The sequence below is a fragment of the Lonchura striata genome, chromosome 3, assembly GCF_046129695.1.
Source record: "Lonchura striata isolate bLonStr1 chromosome 3, bLonStr1.mat, whole genome shotgun sequence".
Taxonomy (NCBI): Eukaryota; Metazoa; Chordata; class Aves; order Passeriformes; family Estrildidae; genus Lonchura; species Lonchura striata.
Genome location: NC_134605.1, coordinates 17,486,833 through 17,511,776, shown reverse-complemented (window position 1 = coordinate 17,511,776; position 24,944 = coordinate 17,486,833). Strand labels below are relative to the sequence as shown.

Here is a 24,944-nt window from a genome sequence, read left to right as displayed (position 1 = left end):
ATCTTCCTGCTTAAGCCACTTTGCATCCTGACACCAAATCACCCCAGCCACTTGCCCCTTGCATCCCTGGCACCTGACCCCCTGCTTGGGCTCACCAGGATCATCCTGCTGGCATTAGTGACACCCCGTGCTCTCCTGCTCTGTCTGCAAAGGAGCCAAGTCACTGCTGCTGTGGAAATTGTAACTCAGACCTTGCCAGCTCTTTGAAATCCTCACAGTTTGGACACTGAATTCTTTTCATCTGTAAATCTGGAAGTGGGAAGGGGGAATTCTTGCCTAACCAAAAAAAAAAAAAAAAAAAAAAAAAGACAAAAAAAAAAAAAGACTGCTCATTATAGAAGTCCTTTAAAAAAATATTTAATCTATAAATTTATAAATGATCAAGCAGCATGTTTGATGCTGACATTTTAAGGGAAATTAAGCCAGTAAACTAGGAAGTGTTGTGCCAAGGCCTTGGTAAAGGATTCTTATATCTAAAAGCTGGGAATCTCACTGGACTCTCTGCAGCTAGAGCATGGATACAGCAGATCAATCCTGAGTAGCTCTGACCTATTTGGATAAAAACCAGGATTTCAGATCCTGATTCATAAAAATTTACTCTCAATTCAAGGCTGCAGCAAACCCAGCTGAACTGACCCACCAGTGGTTTAGACTGCAAGATCTCCTAGTGCATTTTGTGGCTCCTGCACAACCAGCTACTCATCTTTGTGATCCAGGGAAAGCAGAACCTAAGGCAAGGATGCTAAATTCTGTCCAGGGCTCACCTCAGCAGTGCTGCAACAGGAGTCACTGTGTACAGTGAGGACACTGTGGAGCACAGAGGCTCTTGAGGACACTGGAGTTGTTCAGGAAAACTAATGTGTGCTGTAGCTGGGAATGGGAAAACTTTACAAGCTCAGAGTGGTTTGATATTTCATACTGGTAACAAGCACACCTAGTGTCTGATAAATCCAATAGCTCACGTGGCCAGGTGCTCTCCTCTTCAGTGGGACAAACCAGATTGTGCCAGATGGTTTCTCCATCTCCCTCTCTCTCTCAGGGACCTGCCTTAATTATAGTCAGTGCTGTGCCACCTATGCATTAAGTCCCTTCAGGTTCCATACCCATGGGGTTAATGCATGGATAAGCATTAAGATAATGTGTACATTCAGGAAACAATGAAGTCACCCACACTGCAGGCCACCTTGCCCTAGTTTTGTACCGAAGTGTGTCACACCAACAGTGGTTGCATTGTTACAGGCTAACAATAAGCCTAACAATCCTATATATCAGCAAGGGATTCTCCACACCTCTAACTACTCCAAAAAAACCAAGGTTTAAAACCTCACCCTGCCCAGAGGTGATGATGACGAAGCTCACGGATTCACCACTTCATAAATTGTTTATGCAAAGTATGTTGCAATAAGCCTACTTTTCCCTCCTGTTTTTCAGCATTGCTATTTTAGATTGCAGTTTCCTGTGTGTTTTAATAAAATTCCAGTTTTCATCCAAGTATAACTTGATGAATATGACAAGAAAAATGAATCATGCTCAAGCATCAATACCAATGCTACATTCAGCATTTCCTATCTGACATAAAATGAAAAGAAAAGCAAATTTCTATAATGTATCGCTAGATATATTTGGTTAAATACATTGTATAATAATATGTTGTATTGATTAATAAAAATACATTCAAATTTTAATGCAAGGCAATTTCAAAGTCAACATATTACCTATGAATGAGAAGCAGCATGCCAAAATTTAAAAGAATAGAGAGAAAAGAAGGGTAAATTGTCAAAGTCAAGACTTGCTGCTTGTTGATTTGTATAATGACATTTAAATCCATGTATCTGTCTAGATTTTTCTACTTGTTAGTTTATATTAGAAACATTTTAATGCTCAGACCTTTCAAAGGAAAATCCCATAATGCCCACACTGTGTCCTGTGGTGTATTGAGGCTCGTAAACAGGTTGCCAGATGAAGGCAAAGATTAAAAGATAGCAAAGGGCTGCCAGGCTGGAAGCCTGAATTAAATCCATTAAGGTATATTTGAATAGGCAGATAAGTAGGGAACTGCAAGCTGGGCTGATGGGTTTCTTCAGAGAGAAGAAACCACGGCGAGAGTTGCCACGCATGGCAAAGCTCAAGACACCTGCTACTCACCTCCAGAGACTATTGAAGTCCTGTTGGGAGTTCACCCATCAAGGGACATCCTGCTGTGATAAATCAAACTAAAGTGACAAGGGAGCTCTCCAGCCATAAGGTCATTTAATAAAGTAAGGGAAGAGTGACATGTGGAAGTGTAAATACCCTGCACACTTGTTCAACCTGGTGCTAAAGAGCTGTTGAAGTGGATATGGAGGATGCAAAATAAAAGAAAGATGGAAGGATTTCAGAGTCTCTTGGCCTGCTCCCTAGGACCTGAGGGTGGTTTTCCATCTGCTTGAGCAACATAATTAAACGTTTGTGAACTAATGACAGTATGTGGCTTTTGTCACCAAAAGAACAGACAGTGGTAAACAAAACCCTATTTACAAGAGGTAGGGAGGAGGGAAATGTGACTCTGCTGTTGAAATTAGAGATAAACAAAATCACACCACTTAGCTAAAGAGCCTGTCTAGACAGAGGAAGAACAAAAACAAATTACAAAAGCTCGATGTTATTCTTGTGGCAGAAAGAAAGGGAAAATTATTTTGTAGCTAGGCAAAAGTCATCACATTGAAGAAAGCCAAAACTAAAATGTTGAGATCACTGAATATTACAATATTACCTATTTTACACTACAGAGTAAGATAATCTAACCAAAGCAAAGCCTTCCTAATTTTGAAAAACCTGACAAGAATCAAGAGTATGAACAGGTTAGGAAATCATCCAAGCAGATTTTGGTCCTAGAATGCAAGAGCTGCAAGAACACACTGAGGCTTCACGTACATGGTTGATGTATTTCATTTAAAAGAAATTAATAATTATTCCACTGTGAAATCCTGTTTTGAAATAAGTTGTCCACAGGAAGAGTTGTTCCAGAAAAGACAGGATGGAACAATAACTTTACAACACTCATGCCAAACAACTTTCCCACCAACACAGTCCTAGAGAGGAGAGTGTTTAAAGGTAAAACTAACATCCTTCAACAATAGTGGGATTTCTTTATTCCAGTATCATGAATCTGAGCTGAGAACTTTTATGTCATTTTCTAACTTGCATAATTGTTACAGCCAATTTAAAATCTCAGATTATCTACAATGCATCTTCTAGGTAAGTGATGAAATTCTGTCTTGAAATGTCTCTCAGTGACTGCAGATAACCAGGACTTTGCCCTTTTTGTGGGATGAAGTGGGAGAAGGCAGATAGAACACGTACAGCCAGATGCTGCTCCCCACTGAGCAGGCACTCCTAGAAAGTGAAACAAGGATTTGGCCAAGTAAAACAATTGTGGATGAATAAAGTGGCAGGGAGCAGGACAGTAGCTATGCATGCAGGACCTTAAGTAATCCATGCAGTCTGAATACATGGGAATGCAAGGAGTTAAAGATAGAGAGGCAGGATCAGGACTGTCAGATGGAGCAGAAAGCAGCTTCTTGGCAGCTGGGACATGAATTCCTTTTAAACATAAAAGTCAGCAGATAGCCAAGGTTTTGGTCAATGTAACATCAGACTGAACCTTGCAATGCTTTAATTATTTTTGTTTGGTTTTAGAGTGGGTTGCTGTTCTAAGACATCACTGCTGCTTCAGGTAGGGGTGCAAACCTTTGAAGGCAAGTGGTCCCTGGTTCCCTCTGAGCAGGCACATTTTCATCATTACAATTTCATTATAATTTCATCTTCTTCTTCCTCATATGCCTGTTGCTCATTGAGGTCAGTCCTGACATTCAGGGGCAAAGGATGAAGGCACAGGAAGATGAGGATGGTTGGCAATGTTGGGTATCAAATGGCTGTGGAAGGAACACTAAAATAAAGGGTAGAGAAGAGTGGACAGCAGGGACCTGCTGTACAGTGTTTCTGGCCTGTTGTCTGGAAGTAATGAACCCCTTAAAGGATAGGATGTCCTTGTGGATATCTGGGAATTGGTCTCATCCCAGCTCTATCATAGACTCATTAACCTAAACTCCTTAGGTCTTGGGGTTTTTTCCAATTCACAACATATGAGTTGTGTGTGGAGACAAGGCGCTGTGCATATTTCATGGAAGGTTCATGCTACTACCATTAATTTGTTAATTTATTTCAGAGTTACCTGTCAAAAGAGGTTTAGCCAGCAGGTCAATGAAGATGGTTCTCCCCCTCTACTCTGCCCTTGTGAGACCCCACCTGGAGTGCTGAGTCTGGCTCGGGGCCCCCAGCACAAGACATGGCCCTGTTGGAATAAGTCCAGAGGAGACCATGAAGATGCTCAAAGGGCTGGAGCACCTCTGCAACTAAGACAGGCTGAGAGAGATGGGATTGTTCAGCCTGGAGGAGAGAAAACTCCTGGGAGACCTTAGAGCACCTTCCAGTATCTGTACCTGTACCTACACAAGGGCTGGGGGGACTTTCTACATGGGCATAGAGGGACTTTTGCAAGGGCATCCAGCGATAGAACAAGGGGGAATGGATTCAAATGAAAGAGACTAGGTTTAGATTAGATAACATGAAAAACTTCTTCACTCTGAGTGAGGGTGGTGAGGCACTGGCAGAGGTTTCCCAGAGAAGTTGTGGATGTCCCATTTCCGGAAGTGTTCAAGACCAGGTTGGATGGAGCTCTGAACAATGTGCTCTTGTGGAAAGTGTCTCTGCCCATGGTGGGGGGCTGGAAATAGATGATATTTCAGGTCCCTTCCAAACCACTGTGATCTCAGTGTACGGCCTGCATGCTTGCCCATTTCACCAGACCTGAAATCGCCAAGTCTCTATGGAAATCACATCTCACGTTTATTGGGGATCGGCTTTTTTTCCTGCGCTATAAAACGCTCTGTTCTGCTTTGAGACACTGGTGGGCGCCATAAGGTGTGCCCGGAGCCTTCTCTTCTCCAGGCTGGGCAGACGCGGCTTTCCCTCAGCTTATTTGAGGGGCCGTTCCCTGAGGGAAGTGAGGGGGCGGCACTTCTCCGGCGGCTCCGGCCTTTTCCCTGTGGGGCGGCACTTTCCCGGCCCGTGTGGGGGGCGCGCCCCGGGGCGGGGCAGCGCTGACAGCGGGCCGCGCGCGCCTGCGCAGAGCCCGCGACTTGTTGCCGCCGGGACCGCCCGTGAGGTGACGGGGCAGGCGGGCAGGGAAGGGAAGGGCGGAGAAGGGAAGGGCGGGGGTAGGAGAGGCCGCCCCGGCGCAGGTAAGGGAGGGCGGGAGCGGCGGCGTGCGGGGCCGCGGGGAGGGGAGTGGGCGAGGTCAGCGGGACCCCGCAGCTCCGGGAGCAGCGTCCCCACCCCGCGGGCAGCTCAGCCAGCCCGCCCTGCTCTGGAGCGGAGAGACCCGCTCCCTGCGCCGGGCGTGAGCCCTGCGCTTTCCGATGTGCTCCTGGGCAGCCGGTCCCGCCCGCCGCGGCTCCAGGTCCTGCCGGAGCCGGAGCGCAGCGGGGTCCCCGCGCCGCACGGGAGCCGCTCCCGCTCCTGCAGCCCGTCCGCGCTCCCCGGGCTCCTGCGGCGCAGCCCCAGCCGTGGGAGGTCTTCCCCTGCCCTTTATCTGCCCGGCAGCTGGCTTGTTTAAAAAGAGCAGCTTTCGAGAATTGGAAGCGGTGTCTGATAAACTCCAGGGTGTTCCTTAGAGTTTAGCGTGCAGGCTTGTGCTAAAGATTCCCGAAGGCTCTTCCAAAATGCTTTCTTATGCGTCGGCACTGAATTTCAGTCCGTAGAAAGCAAGGATAGAGAATCACGGCACAACTTTTGTGGGCGTTGTTGGGGTTTTTTCTTTTTTCTTTTTCTTTTTTTTTTTTTTTTCCCTGTGATGAAACACATCAGCTGTTTCCTCACCGTGTCACGCTGCCCAACACTTAGCAGATGCTGTTTCGGGAGGAGCATACTCCAGCTGTTTTCTTGCTTTTAGTTATTTGTCATTTTTTTGTTTGTTTCGTTTTCAGCATCCAGAATAGTGCTGTCGTCAGAGACATGTGCATTCCTCTTAGAGGCACAGCATACTGAAAGTGTCCCTGGACCTGTGTGATGAGGACCTAGAATATTTGCTTTTGAAGGATTGAGTTTTTTTCGGGGAGTGGTTTCTTTGTGAATTTATCAGCTGAAGTGTGTTCCGCATGAAGCAGTACTTGGGAATCAGCAAGTAAATAAGATCCAAGAAAGGAAATGTTTGAAGTGGAAAGCCCCAAACTAAACGAGCAATTGCCTGCACTGGTAAAAAGAACTTTGTATCAATAGCCAAATCTCGTTCATTCTTATATGCTATTACATTATCTGATCAGGTCAGTCAGTTGACTAAAATGAGGTAGATACCTCTTTTCTGAGCAATACTCTTTGTTCTTTCTTGTTTGTGACATACAATAACTGCTGTGCTGGCCTTTCAGTTGAATTATTTTAAAAAGGAAAGTCACCCAATATTCCAAGAGAAGAAATGAACATATGTATTTGTGTAGTTGTTCTTTTCTGTGGAATTAGTGGTGAATTTGTTAATGATCTCAAGGTTTTGATATTTAAATACAAAGTTCACAAGCTGGTGTGTTCACATGTGCTCATCAATTAGGAACAAAATTGTAATGCCCTGATTCCTAGAATCACAGACCAGACTGTTATATGTATTTAGATGTTATAGATTAAATGTATGGGAGGATCTTATGCAGTTATCTTCAGATCTCTGTAGAGAATGTGGTTCACTAGAGGTCTGGAATTGTTGTCTGGGCTGCTGGTAGCTGAACCTGCCAGTTATTGCAAAACATTTCACATGTGAAGATCTCACAAATAACAGCCAGACTTTTCACAAGTTGGTTTCACCTTTTTTTATTTTTTTTTTTTTTTTCTCTTAAAGGGATAGACAAAATGAACCCTTTCTATTTTCTGGGTTTTGGACATTCTCATCTAGGCTTCTTTGGGAACAGGAGTGCACCTTTCAACAGAACAAATGAGACTTACTGCTACAGCACTGCCCAGGGCAGCACCGTGCTCCAAGGAGTAACTTTTGGTGGAATCCCAACTGTCCTGCTGCTTGACGTAACCTTCTTTTTTGTAAGCCCAGTTTTCTATTTCTTGTATTTAAAATACTTCTGGCCTTCTTAAAAGTGCGATTGTTCCGAATTCTCGTATTTGTCGGGTTGGAATTTGGTTTCTGAGAATGTTCAGAATAAGAAATGAGGCCATTCTGGGAACATCATAGTGCTTTTCAAGTCTTGATGAATGTTTGCATACAGATGGGATTGTGGGTTAGATGTATAGATTTAGGGAGAGTGCAGTTTTACAGGCTCTGTTTGTGGGGCCAGTGAATTTTGTGGTTGTAGCTCAAATTTTCATGTTTTATCTTAACTGCAAGAACATTTGGGTTTAAGTACTGGGTAGGTTTTCAGGAAGGGGACACCATTACTAACTCAGTTGTGAAATTACACATTTTGCATATTGTATTGTCTTTTGAAAAACCAGCTTGTAAAAATTAGATTTCCTGAAGCTGTAGATGAAGATGAAATAATGTACTGACCAGCTCAATCCTGAGAAAAGGTGGACTATGATTAGTTGCTATCTGGGGGCTCCAGGACAGGCCTGAAACTGCACTTAAGCTTGTGGTTATTTTTGTAAATTTGGCCTAGGTGGCCTTCAGCCAACAGAAACAGAGCTGCAAACCTGCACATTGGCCTGAGAAGAGGGTCTGTGGTAGTAAAATAGATTAAAGGGGTAATAGTTTCTGAGTTCTAGAAATCTACTGTAAAGAAACCTAAAGTACCTGTGGTCTGAGCTGGTCATTCTGTAGGAATGTAGAGGATATTCCTCAAAGTTGTATAATGGCATTCTTTGCTGTTGATTTGGTGTATGCTACCATAAATCCATTTTCTGAGGATGTACAGTATTTACAGCTCTGTGTGACCAATGGCACAGCATTGAATAAGTTTTAGTTGAAGTGTTTGCCTTTTTTTTTTTAAGCTGTGGCTCAATTTTAAGGCACTGAGTCCACTTTTGATTTCCTTGCTGTTGAACTCTGCACTCAAGCAGGGTTAAGTAAAGAGATGGGTGCAGTGCAGAAGGTTCCTCTCTTCTTCAAGTACCAAGTACTGAGGATTATCTATCAACTCCTGTATTCTTATTTTCATTATATTTTTACAGCATATCCTTTTAGTAACTGACAGTTGATGGGTTTGTGATATGCTATTCCTAGGCTGGTTTCCAGAGGAAATGAGGTTTATGTATTTCATTGTCTTCCCATTTTTATCTGACAGTCCTGCTTAATAACTGGAGAATACTATAGCCAATTTCAACCAAAGTTGTAAAGAATCTAGGGAACTTTCCTGCTTGCAGCAGTTTAATGGCCAGATGAAGGAGGAAGATCTAACTTAATCCTCCCTGTTAGGAGGAAGGTGCACATAAGAAGGTTATATTAATTGTGAAATGTGGAAATGAGCTGTGTAGTCTTGACACAGAGATAATCTGGACATGTATCCTGGCTGGCCAGTCAGTGTTTGATCCCAGTAAATTGCATCACTAACACCACTTTCCAGCCAAACAGGTATGGGATGGAGGAGGAACCAAAAGGGTGAGGGTGTATGCTACATATGCATGGCAAAACAGGCCTTGTCACTTCATTGCTTTCTGTAGAGCAACTTGTTAAAAAAAAAAAAAAATATTAAATACCCAGTGATTGAGCTTTTTGCTTGTTTTCTTTGTTTCTTTCAAAAAGGGAAAATACAGGGGGCAGATTAACAGTACATTGCAGAGATCAGAGAGAGGTAGCTTTGGTCTCAGACAGGTTGGTCTGTAGCATGACCACCAATAAGTTGGCTGGCATATGATAATTGATTTAGGAACTAGGACAGCATTTTTTGTCAGTTCTTACACACCTAAGAATGATTATTTTGAAATGGGAAAAATAAATACTTTAATATCTTCTCTTTTATTTTCTAGATTTTAATATTACTGTTTTCCATTATAAGAAAGAGATTCTGGGACTATGGTCGCGTTGCACTGGTGTCAGAAGTTGAAAGGTAAAAAAGATAATGTAATCAGATTGACTTGTTGAAACCATTTGGGGAGAGGAGAGGAAAGTACAGTAAATGTGGCTTATATTAGGTGCATTTATATAATTAGATCACTTGCAAACTGTTTTGTGTGAAATACACCCCCCCTCAGAGAGTTACTGTCTGTAGTTTTAGCCATAAGTCCTATGTTTCTATTGCCATGAATTTCATCCTCCAGTTGTGGTTAAGGAAGTAGGCTGCTTGTCTGCTGACATGCTGCACACTGATGTTTGCAGTGTGCTTCTGTATAGAGGGATATTAACCATTTTGTTTATCTTGGCTCAAGCCCAGTGTATTCCCAGAGCTCCCTGCATAGCCTATGCCATAAAATCTCCCAAGGGTTCAAAAATAAAAACTTACTGTTGCATGTTTCTGAAATTCTTCACTAATTTTGAGTAATATTTCAAATGAGCTTTTTAATTTTTTTTTTTAATGTAGGATGATGTGTTGGGACGTTTAAAACCTATGCTGTCTATGTGTAAAGTGGGGAAGCTTTAACAGTGAGCCTCTTCCTGGTGCAATCAAGTTGTGGTAAATTCACAACTGAGCAACAGGAAAGAATTCAAACCCTGTTTTTAGGTGTAATCTATGGACAGTTGTGAAAGATAGATGTAAAATAAAATGGGCAATAACTAAGAAGGCTTTGATCCATCTGGCTGAGGCAACAGTCATGAAGATGCTGTGGAGGCATGAAACCAACAGGCTGGAGCAGTCAGACACCCAGGAGCCTGTATTTTTGTCCTGCTGGACTGTGAGCTGAGCCTGCTGGCCAAAATTACAGAGACACTGAGGAACACACTCCGATTCTAACAGGTGTCCTCCTGTAATTACCATTGCAACATATCTTTTTAGCAACAAAATGAAAACAGGCACTCTGCTATTCTTAAGTGCTACAGAGTTTCTAAATGTTTTTAGCCTTGCTAAAGGATTTTTTGTGTAAGGGGGTGGCTTTGCAGGGATTTAGTTGTGAAGAGAAATTGTGAGCAGTGGCTGTACAATGGAGGAAAAAGAAGAGATGTCTTGTAGTGAGGAATATCCAAACAGGAAGACAGCTTGCAAATCTGATCCTGGCTAGGCTTCCAAACCTGTACTGCATTCTATTACATCACTGTGGATTTAATATCCTGATAAAATGCTATTTTCTTTGAAGTTCAGTTATGTGCTCTCAAGTTGGGAGCTCTCATGTCCTCTCTGTTCAACATGAGACACACACAAGTTACTATAGTCAGGCATGTGCTACAGGGTGAAAACCACAGCTTTCAAAAGTGAAAAAGTGTGCTTGTTCTACATCCCTTAGTCAGAATTGTTAAAGTTGAAATAATTCCATAGAGCTCCATCATCTGTTGTTAATGATACTTAAAAGCATAATTTAATCTGTTTTAGTGAATCAAGATATAACCGGTTGTCAACATCATCATCAATACCTGAAGATCTTGAATATGATAAGGTAAGTATTCTAGAGTTCTGATAATACTTTCTGAATGGAATCTGCTGTAATTTGCCATTCCATGTAGTTCAATGAACCATCATTAAACTGGAAGTTCATTTCCATGCAAAAATTATTAATGCATTGTTAACTGGTTTTATAGAACCATGTATAATCTCTGTTTCCTGACAAGCTATTGCCATGTCATAAAACCAGTATCTTGTGTCATTGTTTCTAAGTCTGGTTTGGTGATTTGTTTTTTTTTTTAATTTAGAGATGGACTATATGTTTGTGTGTCAAAAGGGGAGAGGAGACTGAAAAAAAGACTAGTAGATAATTTGTACTGGGATAACAGTTCAAAAAGCTACATTGTGTTCACATTGCTAATTATACCTAGTTGCTCTTTACAGTACATTGTTTTCCTCACAGTGTTGAGCAAACTGGATGCAAGTGTGAGGCTAATAATAGTGTTATGCACTCTTAATAATCAAATTGGTTTGGAGTGGAGGGTAATATTTTGGCCCAACTTTTAACTGGATCCCTCCATGGTCTTTCTGAATTTGTGGAATTGGTACACCTCTATAATTTTGTGTTGCAACTTCAGAATGAGCCATGCAAGAGTTGTCCAGTGGTGGCATCCTAAGTTTTCAACATTTTATATATAAATGCATCAACTTAACATCTAGCCTTGCAATTAATTATTTGTGTGAGCATCAAAAGCATACTAGTGTTTGATCAGGATTGTTATTTGTGTATTTAGCTGTTGAATAACACGTGTCTATCTAGGTGGATAATGTTCACTTGAAAGAAGAGCCCTTTTGAGAGAGAAGGGTTTTTTTTGAACCGTAGTGGGATGCTCAGTGACATGTGAATTCTAATATCTAGTTTCATTGAGGGATTTGTAAGCCAGTATAAGAAACCTTTCTTTTAATGTAATCACAGCAGTGTTTTTAACAAGCATTTAACTGATTAACTTGTGTTAGACCCTTATATGTCAGAGCAACAAGCTAACAGGTTTTTAGCTAAGAGGTTGTCTTAATATAAAGACTTGTCTTAATTGGATGGATCTGTTTTTTGTATGTCAGCTCCTAGAAACTTCTCTTTTTTTTTTTTTTTTTAATTTATAGGGATTTTGTTCTTGGATTACTGCTGCTTTTCGGATGCAGTAAGTATATGAAACAGAAATAGTGAACTATGGTTTGCTTTGATATTTTTTAATTTAGAAAGGTGGTTTTCATTCCAAAATTTTGGGGGTTATTTTCTCATTTGAGTAGATAATTTTAATACAAGCACTGATACAGGTGCCTCTGGTTGGCTGAAAAAAAGGAAGTAAAAACAAGGTCACCTTTTGGGAATACTTTTTCAGGATACAGTTGTCCTGCTAGCAGCCCAGGGACTGCCTAATCTTGGGACAGTGTATGAATCTGAGTGACTCTATAGCATTTATATGGATTCAGAGCTAATAATTATACTCTAGGATTTTACTCTTCAAAGAGTACCCCATGGGTGTTCCCCTGTTTGAAGCCAGTAGGGCCCCAGGCAGGCAGTGGGATTTCCCTGCAAGGGTTTTTGTGGGCAACTGGTGGTTTAGTTGGGGTTAGTCAATTCCAACTAGGGGAAGTACATCCCAGGGTTTCCCAGAAACTGAATGTTAGACATGTGATGTGTGTTTTTTATGTCTCTTGGGGCTTAGTAGATCAGGACTTTAAAAATCAATTTCTATCTTGGATACACTGAAATATGAAAGAGATGGGGGTTAAGCCTGTCCTTCTCCATTTTTGCTAGTTCAGTTCCTTCCTTTCCAAGTTCTCCTATTCTAATTATCTAAACTGCTGACAGTGATAGTAAGAGTTCACTCCAAAGCCTTTTATATTTCCTGTTAGCTGGGTGTCATAAGAGTGAGAAGGTTCTGTTGTAATTTGCCTCACAGGGAGCCTTTATGGAGATGAGTGAATACTGTCACTGATCTTAAATTTGGAGAGCTAGGCTTGTGACTGGCATAATGCAGGAGGTCACAGCAAAAGACCTTGTCTTCTTCTAGTCCAAAAGAATTTGGATTCATATTTGCTTTTCATATTATTATTTCAATCTTAAATTTCCTAGTGTTAAGGTTTGTATAGTGGTATTGCACAAGAAAAATACACTTTTGTAACCTGAATTTACTTGTGACAGAACACAGCCACTTTGAGAGCCAATGAGGATTGGTGGGCATGGGGATGTCCTTGAGTAGACTGAGGATTTAATGTGTGTTTATAAACCACTCCTAAGAAGACTAAGTAATCTGACCGTGTGCTTTTCTGTCTGATGCAGTGATGATGAGATTCATGAGAGGTGTGGTGAAGATGCCATCCATTACCTTGCCTTCCAGCGTCACATCATCTGCTTGCTGATTGCTATCAGCATTTTGTCTGTGTGTGTGATATTGCCTGTCAATCTGTCAGGTGATCTGCTTGGTAAGAATTTATTTTTTTGTATTCTTAGAACAGATCTTTATATAATAGTAAAAACTTTTTAGATTTTTTTTTTTTTTGGTAAAGTTTATAAGGTGGTGGTTTAACCATTCTAGTGGGTTGCTCTGGCTGGATGCCATCTTCACAAACTACTGCACCATAGGTCACTCTTCTACAGGGTGCAGTCCTTCATGCACAGCATGGGTCCCCCACAGGGTCACAAGTCCCACCAGAAAACCTACTTCAGCATGGGCTTCTCTCTCCGTGGGTTCACAGGTCTCTTTCAGGACCTTCCTCCAGCACAGGCCTCCCAAAGGATTACAGCCTCCTCTCAGGCCTCCACCTTCTCCAGCATGAGTCTTCTCCAAGGGCTGCAGGGTGGATCTCTGCACCCCCATGGTTCTCCACCATGGGCTCCAGGGGAACCTCAGCTCTGGTGCCTGAAGCACCTCCTGCCCTTTCTTCTGCACTGACCTTGGTGTCTGCAGAGTTCTTCTCACACATTCTCACTCTGCTCTTCTCTTCCTGCAGTTAGATATGCACAATTACTTTTTTCTCCTTCTGAATTATGTTATCGTGGAGGTGTTACTATCATTCCTATTTGGCTTGGCCTTGGCCAGCAGTGGGTCTGTCCTGGAGCTGGCTGGAATTGGCTTTTCTGGATGTAGGGAAAGCTTCTGGCAGCTTCTCACAGAATCCACCCCTGTAGCCCTGTTACCTATACCTGGCCATACAAACCCAACACACCCCCTCAGTCTGCCATGAAATTTGTGATTGTAGGGGGCTCTTTAAACAGTTGTCAGAAACAAAATTGCAGACCTCCTGCAGACTTGGATGACAAGGCTTAAAAAGGCTCAAGGCAGGATTAACTTTATCCATGCCTTCTTAAGTGGTGTTGATCATTATGGTTTTTATTGGTGGTGATTGTCAATGGAAAACATCTTCACAGCTGATAAATATTTTTCTAGTACCCAGTCTGAACCTCTTTTGCTTCAATTAGTTTAAAATAATTTTTTAATCTGTCACTGGAGATAATAGATTATTCTTTTCCTCTTTACAAAATCCTTGTAGCTGCTTGAGAATTATAAACATTTTTATCTGCCTTTTCCTCTTTCTCATAAACAAACCAGTTAATTTGGTCTTTAATGAGAAATGTTTTCCATTTGGCTGATTATAAAATTGTCAGCCATGCCTTGAATTTTTGTTTTAATCTAGCTACACTCTCTCCCATTGTTCCTTTATGTCTTGGTTTGTGTCTCAAAATTGGACAAATCTTGCAGAGACTTTGTCAATACTGACTAGATAATTTGCAGTCCAGTCCTGATTATTTCTACCAGTGTGGCACCTACAACTACAATTATCATGTCCTCTAGTCTGCCATTCAGTTTGCTGGTGGGAAACCTGAGTTCTTTGAGTGAGATGTCTGTTAAACCCTGGTTATACATTCTTCCATTTTTGATTATGAGCCCTTACAATCCCATTTCCTAACTGGCTTTGTATCACTCTCATCAAGGTCATGTTTAAAGTGTTGTACATGGTTTTTAAGATTCTTGTGACATAGCTCTTGTCACATTGAACCTTTTCCTTTTTGTATTGTTTACCTTTGGAACTTCCATCTCTGACCTCCCTTTTATGAGCTCTTTCTTGGCAATTCTGTTTATATCAATATCAGTTTTTTATTAAAGCAGGACAATATAGCTTCTGTTTTTCTGGATTAACCTTTATGAGACTAGGAAATACAAAGCTTTAGTATCTCTCCCCTTCTTCCTTCTCTTCCACTGTAAGCTGATTTGCGCATTTGTAGTTCTTTCAGTTGTGATGACTTAACTTGCAATGTGGTTTAACAGTCTGGGCTAAAAGGATTGTTTAACTTTCTAGATACATTAAACTCCTTTTCCTCTGTGATCATTTGCTCAATTTTCCCTCACTTGCATTATAATTTTTTTAAAATACTTGACAGTCTAGAGAAATAATGTCATGTAAATCCATTTTTGACCTTGCCAAGGTTGTCAGCACTGTTTTATCAGCACTGAATTAATGCAGCTTAAAAGCCTGAGATAAGAACTCGGTTAAGATGAAAGAAAAATGTGAAGGAAATATGTTCAATCCCTAAGCAATATTGTTAATGGACATGAAGGGAAATGGAAGGGAGAAAGAGAACTGCTTCAAAGATCCAGATCTAGATTTTCAAAACACTCTACTGTTTTTCTTGATGACTTGAATGTGGTGTAATCTAGGGGTGTCTTTTTCCAACTTTAAAACACAGGACAGAGTAAACCAGCATTGATTATGATTCTAAGTCTTTTTATCAATAACTTGCTCAGCATTAAAAAGAAATATATCAACTTCTTTAAAAAATAGAATAAAAGATTACTTTCTGACAGTAAGCATTGCACCAGTTAACTTTCCTATTTGTTCTTGTCCTTCTTAGATAAAGATCCCTATAGTTTTGGAAGAACAACTATAGTAAATTTACAAACCAGGTGAGTAAGTCTTGCACAGACTCTTTACACTGATGTCTATTTTCTACCATGGTCTCTAAACACAAGAATTGATACTTGCAGCATGGCTCATGGGGTTGGAATAACTTAATCCCTGTCTGTCAACTGAAACTGGGATATGTTCTGCTTCAGGCTGTGCACTTAGAGTGCTGATAAGAAATTCTGAGGCTTGGCTTCCGGTCTCTCAGCTCCCACTTCTTACACCACATGTTTCCCTTGGCTAATGACTGCACACCCAATGATATTATTTTCAGAAATTTCCCATTAAAGGGAACAATGCTTCAGAAGGAATGTAAAGCTGATAGTTTTACTGGAATGTGCAACTGGGATGATTTAAATTCCCTTACATTAGATTGATATATGTGCATATGTCTCCCATCTGAGATTACAATTAAAATTACTTCTATGTGATTTTAAAAGTCTGTAAAATAGTTGAAGTACAAAACTGCACAAATCTGATTTATTCTTGATCAAACCACATCCATCCCTGACGCTATGTCCAGTAGAATCTCTATTTTGTTTAACCATGTTATGAAACAAAGTAACTAATGGGGTTTTTTTGGTTTTTTTTGCTTTGTTGGACTTTCTCTGTAAAATAGGTTCCTGTATTTTAGTTTAATTGCAATTATTAATGCTCTTCACAATACTGAAGAGCTGTTTGGAGAACAAAACTTCTGTAAGCTTTGAAGAAGGAGCTATCAGAAAAGCAGAATTTACTCCTTTTATGAGGCTGTTTTCAATTTAAGTAAGGATTATGTTCAAGGAGAATTTAATTTTGCACTCAGCACGGTAAATAATAAAGTATATAACAAACCTTTTGGCAAATAGCATAATATGTGCTATAGGTCATCTGAATGAGAAAGTGAAAGCCAAACACTGCCTAAGTATGTCCATGACATAGAATATCTGTTTTCTTTTTAGCTCCATAACCCATAGAATTTTATAAGAAGCAAATAATCCTGTTGGCTGTCTAAGGCATCTGCATAGATGTGACTGACTACCAGTAGCTGCTTTGTTTTTTGTTTTGTGTTCAGTGAGAGATTTTGATCTGATTATCATTTTGATAGCTGCTTGTATCAGCTGGGCAATTGGTTCTTCCTGTTTCTCATATTCCTAATGTTTTATCTGACAGCAATAATCTTCTTTGGCTGCACACAGTTTTTGCTGTTGTTTACCTGATTCTGACTGTTGTCTTCATGAGACATCACATGAAGTATGTCACATATAAAGAAGAAAACATTGTAAGTTTCTGTATTGGAGTGAAAAAAGTGTATTTTCCAATGGATAATGCTAAAAAAGCAAATTTCTAAGGTGCCTCCTGCATGCTAATAAATGTGAAGGAATTGACTGAAAGCAATGCTCTACTGAGTGAATTTTGAAGATGGATGGAGAGAAGGGAACTGGGGAGGGATTTGTGAAATTTTGCTGTAACCTATTGCCAATGTAGAAGGTACTGTCTTAATAGATGATCTCCTACCAAAATCAGAATTACCTACCTTTATTCCCACTCTACTAAACAGCTAATTGTACTGTGTCTTGGCCTTCTTTATATTCTTGTTTTCTCTTGTGTAATGTATTTAACAAAAGGTAACTCGCATTTTCTTTCCTAGGTTAAGTGCACATTGTTCGTAACTGGTCTTCCAAAAAATGCGAGTGAAGAGATAGTGCAAAACCATTTCACGTAAGTTCCATCCTTGAGGAATAACATTACAGTCCTAGAATGGTTTGGGTTGGAAGGAACCTTAAAGATCATCAAGTTCCAATTCCCTTCCATGGACAGGGACATCTCCCACTAGACCAAGGTGCTCAGAGCCCCATTCAATATGACCCTGAACACTTCCAGGTGTGGGGCATCCACAGCTTCTCTGGGCAACCTGTTTCAGGGCCTCACTACCCTCACAGTAAAGAAGTTCCTCCTAATATCTAATCTAAACCTATTTTCTTTTTGTTTGAAGTAATTCTCCCTTATCCTGTCACTATATGCCCTTGTAAAAAATTTCTTTCCATCTTTGTTTAGGAGTAGAAGATGTAAAATTGACATGGTAGTTTCCCCTGCCCAAGCAGATAAGTTGTTTTTTAATTTTACACTGTTTAAAATTCAGAAAAGATTATATTTCAATCAAGTTAGCTGATCTTAGAATTTAGGAAAGTGTCTGTGTATCCACACTTTCCACTCATGCCCCCACACAACTTTTACTTGGAATAAAGCTATGCATTTCATGTTAAGTAACTTCCAACAACTGTCTGTGGAACTCTGATAGCTCATTCAAAAGTTAAATGAGTGATGAGCTGTCAGTTAGATACCAGTACTGCTCTTTGAACCAGGTTCCTCATTGTACTTTGTTCTTGCTGTTCTCAAGCGCTGCTTCCTTTCAGGGATGCCTACCCAACTTGCACTGTGCTGGAGGTCCAGCTGTGTTACGACGTAGCCAAGCTTATGAACCTTTTCAAAAAAAGGTACTTGTTTTTGTAACCTACATGAGTTTAGCATAATTCTATGAATGTTTTGCTAGTCCTTAATCAACATGTACCAGCACTACTAACCTGGTGCATCCTAAAGATGGATTCTGCTCTTCAAGTTCTGGTCTGGACTTCAGTTAGATTCAGCTGTGTTTTAAAGAGCTTTATGGGATTCAGCCCATCTCTTGTTGGTGTGATATGTTGTCTGTTGTGTAAGTTAAGTTTTGACTTGCTGATTATTTATGTATGGATGTACTTATTTATAGAAAGGCAGTGCAAAGTAAAAAAGTGAACTATTGAATTAATAACTCTGCTAACCTTGCTTCTTTGGCCAGAGGTGCTGATCACAGGAGAGGCAAGTATTCTCTTCTGGGCTCTCAAGAATAGCATTGGCTTGTTCTTTTTCCTGGAACCTCACTACAAGTGTAGGCTATATAATGATATCACAGACTTTCAAACAAATGATATAAATAACGAAAATTAACTGCATGTAAATATCTTTGATGACTGAATAATTTGCTATCAGTCCTTGGCATATTTTTTTTCTCTCAGGGATTATAATATTTTTAAGCTTGATGTTGATACTGTTTTCTTGCAAAATATTGTGGATGTATTTTTCTATGCAGAAAACAGGCAGAAAAAAGCCTGATTTACTATGAACACCTGCATCAGAAGTATGGCAAGAGGGTCCAAATCAACCCTAAGCCATGTGGTCAGTTCTGCTGCTGTGAAATTAGAGGATGTGAAAGGGTAAGAGATTCTGTTCTTTTGTAGTTATAGCTAAGTAGCTTATTACAGGAGTAGAAAATAGTGTTTGTATTATGTTTCATGACCTTCAGAAAATTCTTTATTCATTCATAGCTTATCTGCCATGTTCTTGTATTCCTATAGAAAAGAAATTCCCTGAAACTTTTGGAATGTAATCTTAGCACACAAAGTGAAGTACAAGAAAATCTTCCTGTTTGTCTTTGCATTGTGACGTGATTTATAATTTGTGGGAGTGGCATGAGGAAGGGTGACTATAGTTTGTGTAAGATGTGTGGTATTGAGGATATTGGCTATCTGGTACTTGCATGTAACAGCCATCAATTTCCCCACAGGAGGATGCTGTAGATTATTATACCAAAGCTAGAAATGAACTTGAGGAAGAATATTCAAAAGAGGAACAAGCTGTTCATAATAACCCACTGGGAATGGCCTTTGTAACATTTCAAGATAAATCCATGGCAACCTAGTAAGTTTTGTCCATTGTGTTTGTTCTCTTTTTACTAAACTAGTACAACTGATCTCTTGTTTGTGTCCCTTGTTTGCTTATGTTGGTTCTTCCTTTCTTCTTTTTCACCATTCTGTGGATTTGCTCTGCTTTGCTTTCTGGTAAGTTTTTCCATAAGTGTGTTTTAGCCTCTGTGCTTTGAATGAAGAAATTATCTCAGGAACTAAAAGGCTTGGGACATTTAATGGGCTAAAGAGCCTTTCTCTTCTGTGTGGGATCAGTCCATTAGGGTAGGTTTATAGGAGGCCAGACTAATTGGTTCTTGAATATGAGTTACTGACAGCTCCACTTCCTGCTGTGCAAATGGTCAAATTACCAAACTATCAGAGTGGGTACAAATTACACTGCCAGTTAAGTCATCTCAGCAGGGTAGGGTCAGGATCTGGCCACAGGTGATAGATAGACATATTCTGTATATCTCTTACCTGTTGTTATAGATATATGTTTAGACCTAATATCAGAATTTGTGCTTTTATGCACTCGCAGAGAAAAATGTCTGTAGCCTCTCATGTTCTGTTGGCACTCTGTAAACATCTTTTGCTAACACAAAGTGGGTAAAAGGAAGCAGAATAATATTTGTATTGCAACATAACACATCATGCTTTTTTCTGTTATTAGCCTCTGTAGTTTAAATTGTCTGCATTTTTTTGGCCTTCAAGTCATGTTAGAGAGACAGTTTTTGAGGCCATTTTTCAAGGAAGTCCTTTTTCAAGGATGTAGAATTTCTTGCAGGAATTTGGTATATTGGAGAGAGTTTTGCTTGCTATTCTTTCACTGAGTAGTGATTGTTTGAATCACTAATTGTGCAATGAAATAACATTTTGAGATGTAAAAATGAAAGAAGAAATAAGCACTGCTAGCTATTGATGTGTTGTGTACGGTTTTGATGGGATAGTCCCTCCCTGAGCAAGTGTTCTGATCAAGAACTGAAAATATTTTAGTTTGTTTAGCTTGAAATTAATGTGGTGGACTCCATTCCCTGGGAAATTAGATTCAATTATGTGTGAAGCTGAGGCTCCCATTAAAGTAGAAAGTTACTTGGTGCCCTTAGGATGCTCTGCTCTTCAGGGCCCTCAAATAGGATGAGAGAAACAGGATGCCAGAAGTGAGGTTCTGGAGGCTCAGGTGGTTGTAGAAGCTTTTTAATAATGGCTAAAACTTGCTCTGTATGTATTTTGAAAAATAAACTATCAAAAAATAATCAACTGTTTTAAATACTTGCTGCTGCAACATGCTGGCAATCTGACATCACTGCTTGAATTCTGGTAAGGAAAAGGCCTGGGGGGGTTGAGGGTTATGTTTGTTAGTTTGGTGATTGTGTGTGTGGTTCTTTGTCTTCTTTATGTTAAGACCACAGCTGAGAAAAAAGCATTTTGGAATCTCTCCATTTAAATATAATATATATTTTTTCTGTGCTACTGTAATAAAATAATTTCTGAATGTGTGCCTTGCCCTTCTACTGCTGTCCTTTGAGACATCTTTGAAAGCATTTATTCTGGGCATGTTTAAATTTTCCTTAAATATTTTTAGTGTCAGTCAACTCATAATATTGGAAGATGGAATTGAGCACTGTAATTATTTTAGGGGTAGGTGAAAGAGGCTAATATTTTGAATTGTGAGAATACCAGCATGCTAAAAACTCTTCGGAAAATTGGTACTCAAGACAAAATTGGCTGGTTTTGATACTAGTGTAAAGGATTAGTCTGCAGTCTCACTTCATTAGTTTACTTTGATTTGAATACAGCAGTATTATGTAAAGATGTGTTTAGTAAACTTTTTTTTTTCAATACTCTCAGGCTTTGATTTTTAATTTTTTTAATGACTCATTGGAGTTGCTCATGTTGGTAGAAGCAGTAAATAGTTTAAACCAAGACTGCTTTTTATTTCCAAAAAAACAGATCTCAGGCCTGTGGTAGCCACTGTTTAAATAATGTTTATTAATGCATAATATGTTACATTGTTGTTTAAGCTCTATCTTGATCACAGGTTATTCAAAATTTTAAAAAACCAAAAACCTTTATCAGTATTCCCAGACTTTCTCATTACTTATTTAGCATTTTCAGGTGCAAAAAATTGGAAAAATCTTCCTCTTCTTCCTTACAGCATCCTTAAGGACTTCAATGCCTGCAAATGTCAGAGCATTAAGTGTAAAGGAGAACCCCAGCCATCACCCTACAGCAGGGAGCTGGGTGTATCCAACTGGAAGGTTACATATGCTCCTTATCCTGAGAATATTTGTTGGTAAGATTCCTGTCTTACATCCATTTGTTGGTGATAGTGTAGATTTGGAATGGGCACAGGACAGACTGGGATGAGGGTGTTTTTCTTTACCCCTGAACTAAAACTTTTTGTAGTGTTGGAATGTGGCTGATCTGCTTCTTTATTTTCATTACTTTTATTTTCATTGTTTTTCATTGACCTTGGGGTCTGTGGACATTACCTGGGGTAATGGACTAGAGTTTTTACACCCCAAAATTTAAAAAAAATTTAGTCCTGTTTATATCTATCCCTCAGTCTTTCAGTTTTTTGAGGCTAGTGCATATCTACTGTTGAGATCTCGGGGAAGCAATTTGGTTTTAGTGCTAACTATCTTCAAAATATGTATATATTTTTCTGAGTTGCCATGTGATGAGAGTAGCTTTACAGAGTCCACTCTGTAAACTCTGGTCTGTCTTCTTCTTGTTCTTTTTCTTTTCTCACCCCCCCCAACTTGAAGAAGAGGGACCACAGGGATATGCCAAGTTCACAAAAAGCTTTGTCATAATCAGGAATGTTGCTGGGCCTCTGATCCCTGTTTTGTTTGTTCTGAATATTTGTCTTCACCTGGCGTTTAAATCATTCCAGTCCTTTTGACAACCATCTCAAATAACATTTAAGAACTTGATAAAATCTATACTTGCTGTTTTAATATGGCAGAAAGGGTTGCAGTGTTTCCAAATTTGAAATTTTATTTCAAATCACTTTTTTTTTGGGTAGATTCTGCCTCTGATAGGTATTCTCCTTGCAGAAATTCTGTCTTTCAGCTCTATCTCTTCTTGTTTCATTTCTGTATTATTGAACAATGGAAGTGTTTCATCCCAGACCTTAACTAGATTGGACATTATGTTTGTGTAATGAAAGATTAGATATGTTCTTCTGCAAACACAACTTATGGTATCATTCAAGAGAGGTTGCACAGTTCTCTTTATTTCTAGTAGCAACTGGAACTTGAGTAGTGCTTTGTTATGTAACTTTGAAAGCTCAGTTTAGAAAAAGCATTGCCACCTGTTACTTGACAGATAGTGTATGTATCTTTTTCTAACAACAAATTCTTGTTGCTTGTTTTAATGTCTTTTTTTTTTTTTACTTCTTTCTCCAGGAAAAATCTTTCAGTGCATGGATTGAAATGGTGGTTTAGATGGGCTTGCATTAATTTGCTTCTTTTTATTGTGCTGTTTTTTCTTACTACTCCTTCCATAATCATCTCAACCATGGACAAGTTCAATGTCACTAAACCTATTCACTACCTTAATGTGAGTATTGCCATATGTTTGGATATAGCTGTGGATCAGGCCAAAATTTTGGTTAAGTGATAGGGTTTCATTGTCTCACCTTCAGTTAAAGCTCCTACCTTATGGCTTCAGTTGAAATTCTCAGGACAGTTTTATGTAGCTGCTGTTTAAAAGCATATGTCCAGAATCAGGTCTTTAGCTCTCTTTTGTTCCTAGATAATAGTCTGAAGTAATTTTTATCTGAGGCTTTTTATTATTATAACATGTTTATGTATTTGTGATAAAAAATTTCAGTTCAAACTTAAATAACTCTTAAATAAATGTTGTAATAAAAAAATCTTTGCAAAAAATAGAATTTCAAATCCAACTTGTATTTTGATTTTTATGATAAAAAGGGGGAAAGTCAGATTTTTAACTCTGAGTTAAAATGTTTTTTTTAAATTTTGCTTATAGGGTTCAAAGCATATATATCTGATCCTAGTTTGACTGCAGCTAAAGCAACTTGCAAGCTGTTATTTTTAAATATTTTCCCAAGCTAGTGTAAGCTACATAAAAACTACTTATGAGACTGCACTCTCATGGAATTTAATTCCCGATCTCACTTAGGCTTTTTGCCTTGCATGCCAGTGCTGAGCATTCATTACTCAGTTTAAATCTATCTGAATATAATTTCTTCAGTTCATCCTGCTATAATTTACAAAAAGTAGAATATTAGCATCTCTGTTCCACCACAACTGCATTAAAGTGGTTTTAATACTTATCCTTATTTTCTCCCCTACTAGAATCCTGTCATCAGTCAGTTTTTCCCAACGCTCTTGCTCTGGTCCTTCTCAGCTTTGTTACCAACAATTGTCTATTACTCAACTTTGCTGGAGTCCCACTGGACAAAGTAAGCAATCTTTTCCTCTGTTTTCACCTTATCAGCTGAGCTCCTAAGATAAATGAAAGTGCTGATCTTTGACAGAGCTCTCAAATCTGCACACCTCTTATAGTAGGGAATTTCCTGTTCTTGTCTTTCTAGTGTTTAAACCACACTTTAGGGTTTGGGTAATTTGTAACCCCCACAGCAAGTGTAATATGACCACATGATTTGTTTATGCTTTCCCCTGCTCCCCACCTCACTTCTCATTGAGTTTAATCAAGAAAAAATTGTATGAGCAGGCTCAGGAGGTGTAGCTTCAACAGGAGCAGGGGAAGTGCCTCTAATCCCATGATTAACTTGCTCTCTAGGATAGGCCATGTGGCTTGGATCCCCTCCAGGCTTGTAAAAAGGGCATCCATCTTTTTGTAGCTTGACATGACAAAATGGTCTGGGTGTAACTCCTGGTGCACAGCTCAGATCTGTTGGATATCATGGTGATCTGAGAAGATTTATGGGGCCAAAGGCCCAACAGATGTGTTGATGCAAGGTTTTCACATTAAGCTGGTGCACCCCAGAGATGTCAAGCCCACTAATGAGCTGCTGACTTGGAGAACTCAGCACAGCTTGGTATGGGGTACCAGATTTGATGCCCTGTTTACTTACACAAAGATAAAAGCATGGTGCTTCAATCCCATCTTCACTTAACATCACTAAGTCTATCCATAAAGCTTGTAGTCATTTATATAAAACATGTAGTTTTTATATTCTAAGGTAAATTTGGTGGATTTCCTTTTGAATTTTTATACAATTCCTTTCTGAGACACCATGTCTAGAGTCTATTGTTTCTTTGTCACAGCTGTATGCTTTTTATTGACTTTGTTTTGGTAGCTGTGCTACACACATGAGCTTTGGGCCCCTCTCAATCAGTTAAAATATTTTTCTGAAGTCACTAGAGACCACAGGTCTGATTTCAAGCCTTAGTGTAGGTACACTGATAGGTCTCATGGTGCCCAAGTGTTCCTGTAATAAAACCCTTGTGGTTTTACAGCCCTTACCAGATACCAGCTCTGGGAGTCTGAAGTGTTCATAGTGCTGCCCTTTTCTGGAAACAGGGTGTCACTGGATCCATGTTCCTGCTGCTGTAGTGGGGGTATAGCATTAGTAGTGTCATGTTCCCCAAGACTTGACACCTGACAGGGAGGTTGTCGAAGTCTCTGGTTTCTTGGCAGTAGTGCCCTTTTCTGAACTGCTTAATCCCTCCTGGCATGGCACTTGAAGAGCTGTTTGTTTACAAGCTGTTGCAAGGTTGAGTGTCTTTGGGTGAGAGACCAGCTGTGCTTGTGGCACATCCCTGTGTATGTGGTGCAGACC

General features: G+C 39.7%; 1 protein-coding gene across 1 annotated transcript in view; it reads left to right on the top strand.

Moving 5' to 3' along the window:
* The first annotated feature begins 5,192 nt into the window (after positions 1-5,192).
* Positions 5,193-24,944, top strand: part of TMEM63A (transmembrane protein 63A) — a 30,000-nt gene continuing 10,248 nt past the window's right edge. Inside the window, exons 1-16 of the mRNA XM_021543311.2 lie at positions 5,193-5,282; positions 6,027-6,294; positions 6,923-7,119; positions 8,998-9,077; positions 10,494-10,557; positions 11,664-11,701; positions 12,847-12,989; positions 15,418-15,469; positions 16,620-16,728; positions 17,098-17,168; positions 17,864-17,944; positions 18,574-18,697; positions 19,048-19,181; positions 21,324-21,461; positions 22,579-22,732; positions 23,494-23,600. Coding sequence (XP_021398986.2) covers positions 6,934-7,119; positions 8,998-9,077; positions 10,494-10,557; positions 11,664-11,701; positions 12,847-12,989; positions 15,418-15,469; positions 16,620-16,728; positions 17,098-17,168; positions 17,864-17,944; positions 18,574-18,697; positions 19,048-19,181; positions 21,324-21,461; positions 22,579-22,732; positions 23,494-23,600 — 1,481 coding nt within the window. The 5' untranslated portion in view covers positions 5,193-5,282; positions 6,027-6,294; positions 6,923-6,933. The remainder of the gene's footprint in view (positions 5,283-6,026; positions 6,295-6,922; positions 7,120-8,997; positions 9,078-10,493; positions 10,558-11,663; positions 11,702-12,846; positions 12,990-15,417; positions 15,470-16,619; positions 16,729-17,097; positions 17,169-17,863; positions 17,945-18,573; positions 18,698-19,047; positions 19,182-21,323; positions 21,462-22,578; positions 22,733-23,493; positions 23,601-24,944) is intronic.